Here is a 10,248-nt window from a genome sequence, read left to right on the forward strand (position 1 = left end):
GAGTCACATTTTTCCCATGGGACTAATGTTAGGACACAATGTTTCACATAATTGCAAACACTTGCACTCTATAACTAACATTGTGATAAGATCATCATGCTTGCGTGAATGATCATTCTCATTTAAACGTTTCCTTTCTCTTCAAGAAAATCACTTGCTCCCATCACTATGCCTCAATTATATTGCCTCACTACTACAGGTTTACAGCTTTTGTGATGGTATATTCAGGGACTCAACCAAACCATAAGATTGAATGATTGACAATTGGCCTGTGTTATGTAGCTCAGGCCAGTGCCTATGGATACATCCACACTTGAAAGACATGACCAATCATCAGTGTTGATTAGTGCACCCCATATCCCATAAACAATCCAAATCGTTATAACTATAAGAAAGACCCACAATAAAGACGATACAAACAAATAGTTTTGATTGCATTTCTCCAAATTATTGACAAACAATAAACATGATGCAAAAATATATTTCTCCCATGATGCATACCTCAAACGAATCCCAATTTGAGATTATACCTGGAAAATAAATGAAGCAACAGATCATCGAATTAAGACAAACAAATACAATGTGACTTGCACTTCCAAATTGTCATTACAATTTACCATATAGTTGAGAAACCACTCATATTTGATTTACCAACACAATGTTGTAACATCATTGTTTTCACATTTTATTAAGCCACCTCAAATGCAACATTCAAGGAGATCATCTTTATTGGTACTTCTCAGAATTTACTGATGGGATGATCAAATCAGCAAAAGGCTTTGTTTCAAGAATAAGTTCGGCATTTTTCCTGTCATTGTAATCAACCTGTCATAGATAACAAGACCAATATGAATTAGACAATTAAACTTTACACAAAAGAAAGAGCCTAAAGACCATGTGTTAAATAGTTCTTACAATGTTGTTACAGAATATATTAATTCACTATGATCTTATTGATAGACATATTAGAGTGAATCTTTATACTGCCTTCTCCCATATCTAAAATGCACTCAAAATGATGCCTAATTCTTGTCACAATGTTCCATCTATAACTGTTTAGGTTTAGTCTGTACAGATAGCTTTCCACCATAGGCCTCCCAAAGCAATACACGTCCTCTTAGCGAGGCAGTGCTAATAAATAAAACACAGCTTGGTTTCCCTCATTCAAGGCTTTGCATATTTACTTTAACAAGAGGATTTTAAAGAAACAATGGGTGTCCTATTAGAGATTCAATGCATAAAACATTAAGACAGCTTCAGGCAACATGGAAAGAGAGTTTGGGAGGTTGAAGGAACTGAAAAACATTGACAACTTAACTAATGGTCAAACAAGTAACAATTATTTATATAATTAATCTTACTCCTCCATTTTACTAAGTTTATGTCAGCCAGCTTAAATATTACAATGAAATAAAACAAAGGCTTTGATTGATAATTACCCGTGCTTGTGCTTTGTCGGGGGGTATTCCTACAAAAGCAGCACCAAAAGTTATTTCAACAAAAATAAGGGAGAAGAAAATAATCATTTGTTGAGACGTCAAGTCCTCTTCAAGTATCTAAACCATGGACCCTACTAATACCCAGTGCCAATCACAGGTTTTCTTGATATAGAGGCCTTACAGACTTGTATCATCAATAATCGTAGAATATGCATACCTAGCATGATAAACCGTTGGAAAACTCTCTTCAATGTAGCATTTATGTCTATATCCAAAAACCTGGTACAAAAATGTAAACTTTAAGGTCCATAATTATTAATTATCTAGGTTAAGAATCGTATATGATATGTACAGGAAAAAATACCAGCGTTCATCAAAGATTTCTGCAAGGCCTTTCCACTTATCATCAACAAGAAGTAAGTAGTTTCCTTCAACTACCACAACTCTATGTCTGACCACCCAAATAATAAGAATCTATCAATAGAAATATCTTATTGAAAAAACCTGTTATATTTAATAGCATACTGGAATATTTAGATTTCCCACTCTTGATGCACATCAATCACTCCATATCCATATAAACATGTCAAAGGCTCTTATTATATCGCAGGTTTTCATAAGAAAGAATCTACACCAATGAAGGGATGTCTACTTTCTAAGGGATGGATAAAACACCCAGCAAGAAATGAATGTAAGCCAAGAAATAGTAGCATTGACGACACTATAATAACAGTGATAAACAAGTATTGCATGTAACTTTTGGCAAGTAGTTACAGAATTCCCTATCTAGAGTGACCCTCTCAATTCTTTCTATTGCTTGTTTTCTTTATTTTTCTAGATTTACTGAAAACCAAATACAGATTCTCAACTTTTCTTATCATAAGCATGCCTTTATTTTGTAATTTATATTCAGAAAACTAAACAGATTCCAAAGTAGGTACAAGGAACTCATGAGAGTAAATAGAGTTTTAGTATGTCCGGCAAGAGATACATACAAAGAACTGACAAAAATATCATTTTCCTTTGGATCTCCAATTCCATGGTCAAATGAAGGTGCATGTACCCATCCCTGAAATGAAGATCTTTCTGGGTTATGACCATTGCACAATGACATATACATAGATGCATGGACGTGCACACACACATTCGACAAGTGTACCTGGGTGCGTAAGACATTAAGGCATTTTATAAGGCCTTCAGGATCAAACGTCCAGGGAGCTGTTTCATGGGAGGGAGCAGTGTCAAGTCCACATTAATTTGTACGATTTTTCTTTACGTTTACTGAACCATCCTAAAAATATATTCTTAAATATTTATTCAGCAATCAACTCACCTCCTCGACGAGCATGTGCTTCAGCTGGATTCTGCAGGTGAATAAGCCAGAGAATTTTAAGACTGAACAAAACATTAAAGACTAAAGTATTCATATAGATTAAATACATGAATTACATCCACTAATGTTAGAAAAATGGGAGATGCAATTCATGCAGGATGTGTACAAATATGTATACATACTGTCATTTTTCTACATATATAACAAGAGAGAGATTACTGTCCTCAGGAGACAAAACTTAAAAAGTGCAAATCTAGATACCTTCCTTTTATGGAAGAGAGAAAAAGGAAATGGAACGGATATGATGAGACAGAATCTTCTAGAAATAATTCCGAACTCAATAAACGGTAGCATTAAATGTCTGAACATCAATGGATATTTTTTATTAATTGCTTAATATCAATGGTAATAAGCCGTAATACAAGACCGACAAGGTGTTTCATTGCCTTGGTAAATATGCATGTTTGTGGCGATATTTTTCTCCCTTAAGCTATAATTACTTATATTCATATGGTATTGACAGCTACAAAACACAACATAGTATCCTTATTAAACCTCCATCATGTCAAGTTGGCTGCGGTATAAATGAAATCCATCCATTGGCAAAGAGATAGCTATATCACTATCAATTTCAACATTGATCCCTTCTTTTCTCTGAGACCACAATGTATTAACACGCTTAGTTATCTCCTTTGCCACAGTTGACTTTCCTGCTCCGGGTGGACCAGCCAGTCCAACAATATACCTAAACGAAGAATATACCAACTCTATGATTACTATTATTATTTTCAGTTTATGTGGATATTACTAACAGCAATTATGTTTTGTAAACACTATTTATACCTAATAAAAAGAAATGTCAGAACATTTTCTACATACTAAACTATACAGATCACAGCTATTCAAAAGTGTTGAAACCTGATATAAAAGCTCAATACGAAAGCATATATCCATCACTTTTTAGTACAAAGAATTTTCTTGCACGAGTTCAAATTCCTCTCCTTTACCTCCGTTAGTGCCTAGGCATGGAGCTAAAAGCACACAGAATAAGTCAACCTTCCAGGCCTCCATGGTCTATGTAAATAATTTGAAAAGAATTGACAAACTATCTGTTTGATCAAATTATACTTTAATAAGTGTCCCCCCATATGTGCCATTCATTCTGTTAAGTCCCTTGCATTCTAAAGTGTTAAGCTTTCACTTAAAAACCTAGAGTCTGCTTTCTTAATGACAACAACTATGATCCCTTGCTTTCATAGAATGGAACGAAAGTTAATATCTAAGGATATGACAAAACCTAATTTCAGATCATGTACTCAATCTGCATATGATATAACACTTAATTTCTACAATCAACCTGGATTAACATCTGACAACTTTCCTTTTAATAGAAGGAAACCAATTAACATCCACGCACATATGGAGGTTGTTACTCCCCTCTGGAGGAACACCCTGTCGGTTACTATTCACAAGCAACAGAATCAAGGTATTGTGGTAGGAAGGAGGGGTAGGATTCAGGATGTGGGGTAACTCTACGCAGATGTTACCTGTTTATCACACACCAGAGCTAGGCCCAGACATCTGCTCTGGTTGACACTCAGCAATACAGATTGATTGTTTCGAGGCCTGAAAGGAACACGAGGTGTGGGTTTCTGCTGAATCGGCTACCATGATGCGTGTGTACGATTTCATAGTCACAAGAATTACACTTGGAGACTTTAGGAACCAGACACAGGTTTCCCCACAACCACAGAATTATATTAGTAAAGCAGAACTATTACAAGGCAAACCGAGCGACTATCGGCTGTGATTCTTAGCCCTCTCGGACTATGTGCACCTCTCTGTACAGTTTCCTAGTCTATCAATATCCCCCCCCCCCTCTTTACTTCTCTCAATCACACACCCTTATATAAGACTCCATGCTTCCTATTTTTAGGAAGCATGTTCTCGGCTGGCTTTGTAAATCTTTTTCCCCGATTTGGCCTTCTGTCCCTTCCGTCCTGCCCGGCCAACAGAGCTACAGTGTTCAAACTACAGTCTAATTCCAGTTTGCATGCTGCACATAAATAGCACTTGACTTCTTTATAATCGAACCTTCAGTCATTTAAATAATAATACACAATTATTACCTCATCATTATCAACATCATATTGTTTCACTAATCACTACATACATGCCCAATCACTTCATTTTCAAGACTCTCAAAGAATAAAATAAACATAAGCATTCAGAATACTTTGATGAAGGTGGAGTTGCCATAGCAGCAGATAACAATCGATCCGTTAATATTTCATAGACGTGTTCCATCGTACTGCACTGCAAAAAAAACACCACATTATAAACCAATCATCAGGAATGCCCTTTCCTTCATACTATGAGAATGTAAAGAAAAGGCACAATATACATTAAGAAAATGAAAACGAATACACAAACACAATCTATTAGTCAAACAGCAGCCTACAATAAGATTTAGAGTCTTTGATCCTGATTTCTGACTTTATTAAATAAAAGATCGCCTAGGGGCTCCAACATACTATAAAAGCTTCAACAGACTGCAATAAGATTTTCATTCTCTTTAATCCTGATTCCACCTAGAGGTTTCAACAGACTGCAACTAGATTGTTACTCTCTCTAATTCTGATTCCTGGCCTTCATTAAAATAAAAGAGCACTTATGCGAACTTCAGCTGACCTGGCCTGGAGGATTTTCCCTTCATTTGAAGACTTCCAAGAAGCCTACAAAATATGAGATGCCAAAACAATAACAAGCATCAGCAGAACTTCTTAACATGTTTAACAGAATCTGGACAATAACTGTACCTCAATTGAACCCAAAGCAGGAAATTTATCATCCTTTCTCCTAAATGTAAGACCAATACATGAACCTAAGCCTGGATATACATGATAAAGAAATTATTAACAAGTTGAACGAGACTAAGAATTCTTTCCCTGATAAAATCGATTCTTACTTTTGTGGGATGGTGCAAACATTTGAGGCAAATTTGCATATCTGACGTAGTTGACTGGCTGAAAGAAGCAGATATGTGCATTCCAGCTTCATGTGGTACACAATTATTTTCTTTATCAGAAACAAAGTAGGAAAAAATACAAAGCAAAAATCAAAAGAAATGCCAGCTTCATGCATTCAAGAATCCACTTGGCACACAACTTCCGTTCTTATGAGTATGAAAGTAACAAGAACCAAAAGGAGCGAGAAAGAATGAAAATTGGGATTTTAAGGAACGTCTTTCATTCAAGCTTCCATTTTATACAGGATTTCCTTCTTTATCAGCCTCAAATCAACAGAGTTGCAAAGCAAGAAGGAAAAAAATTCCAGCAACTTAGTGTATAGCTGATTCCATGTAGTTCCGCATTTTCTCCTTTATCAGCATCAAAGCAATAAGAATTATGAAACCCCAAGGTTTAAGTTTATCTACACAATTTTCTCCTTTATCGGAATCAACGCAGTAAGAAATGAAACTTCCACTTTGTATACACAATTTTCTTGTCTTGTTGCTTTTCTTGTTACTTGGATGCTGATAAAGAGGAAACACCTGTATAAATTAGATTCCAGCATCTAAACAACAAGGAAAGAATTAAGGGAAAATATGAGCTTATTCAAGATTTTCTTCTTTATGGGCATCAAAGTAACAAGAAAAGAAATTAAGAATAGAAAAAATAAAATATTTCAAGAATATTCAAGATTTTCTTCTTTATGGGCATCAAAGTAACAAGAAAAGAAATTAAGAATAGAAAAAATAAAATATCTCAAGAATATTCAGGCTTCCATTATTTCTAATATAATTTCCTTGTTTATGATCCAAGCATCTAAATAAACCAAAACAAGAATAGAAAAAGAAAAAGACGATGAGATTTCAAGCGCATTCAAGCTCAATTTCGATGGGCATCGAAGCAAACCAATGAAGAAATAAAAATAAAGGAAAATTCCAAGCATTCAAAGCTTCCATTGCATAGAGAATCAAAATAACGAAAAAATGAGATTTTCAAGAAGCTTCCATGTTTTCTTGCACACAATTTCCTCCTTCACCAGATTATGATCAGAGAATCAAAAGAAATAAAATAAGGGATATGAAATAAAACAATAAAAGGGATGATAAGATTTTCCATGAAGCTTCCGTGCTGTTTGAGCAAGGGATGGAAAGAACGAGAAAGGAAATTAAGTGCAAAAAATTTGAAGAAATATATTGAGATATAAGAACCTGATGTCTTTCTGTGGATGAACGGGAAGGAATGAAGCCATCGCCATCGCCATCGCCGAGACAGAGAGCAGAGTAAAAATCTCAAAATCCACAAAAAATGCCCCTCAGTTTTCTAAATTCTTGATCTACCCTTCTTTCCCACACCACAATCGTTATGGAAGGTAATGAATAGATTATAGTAATATAAAGAATGGACAATCGGTCTTATTCCTTCGCCATAAACTTCACAAAACCTCTCAATTACAGTGAGAAGTAACGGAAAAACCCCAAGTACCCAGTCAAATAGATTATAGTAATATAAAAGAATGGACAATCGGTCTCATTCCTTCGCCATAAACTTCACAAAACCTCTCAATTACAGTGAGAAGTAACGGAAAAACCCCAAGTACCCAGTCGAATATCTCATTGTATTGGGTGATATCTCATCATGTATGTGTGTGTATGGTTATTGAAGGATTCATTCTTTGTGTTGATGAATCAGAAAAAACGATTGATGAGTCTATGAATGCATTGTGCAAGACTAAAAAAAAACTCATGGTGACTCCCTAGAATTGCATGGGAAACAAGTAAAAGCTCAAAAATTGCACAATCAACAATTTGATTGAATTCAAATGAATGCAAGGTATAAAGAAATGAGTTCAAAATGGATGCATAATGCATGTGTCTACCTTAGTAGATTCATCAATGCACAACACTCGTTCTACAACTTCGTAGAGCTGTGGACACGCACACTTCATGAGTATATATGTTGAACCTAACTACATTCTTCTGCAATGGCACAAACTACACTTACCAATGCATGCTAGAGCTTAACCTCTTGTTTCCACACCATCACTTCCCATCTTAACTCACGTTCTCTTACGTGTGAGATTGGGTGTTTCGGCATTGAGAAAGAAAATTGTCAACTATGCACATTTTACCCTTAACAAGATTTCCACCTTGAATTATATTCAAGATTGTTTATTCCACATTTTCAAATCTTGGCTTGCCCCTACACATATTTTTCTTGGCTGTAATCTGCATTCTCAATCGGAACATTACTAAAATTCTTGAGGATCGAATCTTCCCAATTCCACTCAATGCATGAAAACTGTTCTATTTTGGTCCCACAAGTCATATTTAACTTCGCAAAACATACTAATCTCTCTCTCTCTCTCTCTCTCTCTCTCTCTGGTGCTTATTGTTACCTTAGGATGCAAACGTTAAAGTTATAAGACATCCACATTAAATAAGAGAGAAGTAAAAGGATCCCTAAATAGTGATTCATAATTCAAAACAAAACATGTGTTTAACATGGCTCACCAAAGCTTCACGATTAAAATATCTCATTGAAGTATTTTAGGCATGGAATGAAGTGACACAATTAGATGAAGACATTCAAAAGTAAGGCAATGCCAAGCTTAATTAGCGTCACAAAAAGTGATTGAAATTCGAGAACTATACAATATATACTATTACTATTTAGGTACTAATAATACTATGCAATTTCTTTTTTTAGAAAAACGGGAAACCAATTGTCATGGTGAGAAAATAAAGAAGAAACAAGGTACTGTATATGTGAGCATAATGTTAAATCAAATAATATTGTGGTTGACCAATGCTGAAGAAAGATACTCAAGTTAACTTACTACATGCATTGTTTGTTTTAGCAAGTTTTATTGGTGTCATAATATGATAAGCTTGTGTCTAACATTATGACAATATATAGCTCCAAACGTTTTACACATCATTAAATATTTGAGTAGTTGAACTTCCCTTTTTATGTTGTGTAGTTGAATGGACCACCTGTTGAATTCAACCAACCCATGTTTGAAAATCCTTTTGATTTTTGTCTAGTTCTCGGAATGATTTTCACTTTTGGATTGATCTAAGTTTTCCAACTTGTATCCAGCTCATTGAAAATCTGATTTGCAAACACTTGCAAGCTAAAGGCCATCATATTCAAGAACAATATTGAATGCATCTCAACAAGGATATTCAAAAGGAAAAAACTCCCAAATAACCCTCGAGTTTTTTGTCATTCCACTAAATGCTCTTTAGTTTTCATTATTTCCCAAATGCCTTTGGTCAACCTAATCTCTCTCTCTTTATCGTAATTATCTTACCCTATTGATAAGTTGTTAACTCTACAAGCATTGCGTCTTGAGTTTGAAACTCAAATTTCTTACCTATGTATTATATACTTCATATATATCTCTTACTTAATTCGCTAGATGCCATTGTGGAATGTAGGGGTTGAACCCATGTTCACTTGATCTCCATTGCGCAACCTTACCAAATGACCCCATCCCCACCACAAATACTATTTGCTTGGGTCTAAAATCAATCTTTGTTTTAGAGAGAGAGAGAGATTTTAGATGTCGTCGTGTGCAAGCGAGAGCAAGAACGAGTTGAGCTTCAACTACATGAGCAATGCCTTCTCGCAAGACCTTCATAATTAAGAAGAAGCTTGCCAAGAAGCAGAAGCAAAACAAACCCATCCCCCACAGGATCAGGACTGATAATACTATCAAGTATAATGCGAAGAGAAGGCATTGGAGAAGGACCAAGCTTGGTCTTTAGATTTTTAATGACTCCTATGGATATGCAAGATACATATGCATTCTGTTTTTTGAATTTTATTTCACATATGTTTTCGTGTGTTTAAGTATTTGCTCTAAATGGAAGCTTCTTACTAGAATTGAAATGTGAGCCTTTTGAATATTATGAGATGACTACCTATGAGTTGTTGAAAAGAGAGAGAGAGAGATTTTAGAGAGGGGAAGAAGATATGTAGTGTTTAGAGGTAGCAAGAGAGTGTGGTACACTTAAATAGAGAATTAGACTTTGACGTTTTTATCATAAATGAGAAGATTGCCAAATTTGTCCCAAATAAACATATACATTTTGTAAGTGTCTCACTCCTAACAGGGAGGATTACTACTTTGTCGTAAAAACCTCTATGAGAAGATAATGCACACATTTATGTGTGCTCAAGCTTCTAGGTTGTGTTTTGGGTTTGGCATCTAAGTAACTTATGACACCCACTTAACAAGTAGTCAAATTTAAGTGAACCACAATATATGATGAGCATATGAAAAAAAGAATGTGTGTGAGCAGGGCAAAAATTTGACGGGTGTCATGCCCGACAAAGGCCCTTTTGCCCGTCAAAAACATGCACTTAATAAAAATGCCCGTCAAGTGACATACAAAGTTTCAATTTTCATTTTCATGTGAAAAACCCCTAAAAATTATACATGTCAAATGACATGCCAAAA

The 10,248-nt window shown here is 35.2% G+C and overlaps 1 protein-coding gene and 1 pseudogene across 2 annotated transcripts; one reads left to right on the forward strand and one right to left on the reverse strand.

Moving 5' to 3' along the window:
- Positions 1 to 542: 542 nt before the first annotated feature.
- Positions 543 to 7,152, reverse strand: LOC147852615 (P-loop containing nucleoside triphosphate hydrolases superfamily protein). Of its 2 annotated transcripts, none has more exons than XM_087333353.1 (13): positions 6,992 to 7,152; positions 5,741 to 5,826; positions 5,592 to 5,662; positions 5,464 to 5,507; positions 5,009 to 5,083; positions 3,328 to 3,517; positions 2,773 to 2,803; positions 2,599 to 2,657; positions 2,435 to 2,508; positions 1,804 to 1,890; positions 1,657 to 1,718; positions 1,440 to 1,468; positions 543 to 825 (listed from the first exon to the last, which is right to left on the reverse strand). In XM_087333353.1, exons 1-13 carry the CDS (start codon positions 7,042 to 7,044, stop codon positions 727 to 729), a joined length of 960 nt encoding a protein of 319 aa, XP_087189479.1. In that variant the 5' UTR covers positions 7,045 to 7,152; the 3' UTR covers positions 543 to 726. The 2 variants fall into 2 exon arrangements, with proteins under 2 accessions (XP_087189479.1, XP_087189480.1); XM_087333354.1 differs by having other exon boundaries at positions 5,741 to 5,850; positions 6,992 to 7,070.
- Positions 7,153 to 9,356: 2,204 nt separating this feature from the next.
- Positions 9,357 to 9,726, forward strand: LOC147852616 (large ribosomal subunit protein eL39z/eL39x pseudogene; annotated as a pseudogene).
- The last annotated feature ends 522 nt before the right edge of the window (positions 9,727 to 10,248 follow it).

This window comes from Azolla caroliniana, unplaced genomic scaffold (genome assembly GCF_043228905.1).
Source record: "Azolla caroliniana isolate FFs.n. ecotype wild unplaced genomic scaffold, voAzoCaro1.0.p SCAF_17, whole genome shotgun sequence".
In the NCBI taxonomy this organism is placed as follows: Eukaryota; Viridiplantae; Streptophyta; class Polypodiopsida; order Salviniales; family Salviniaceae; genus Azolla; species Azolla caroliniana.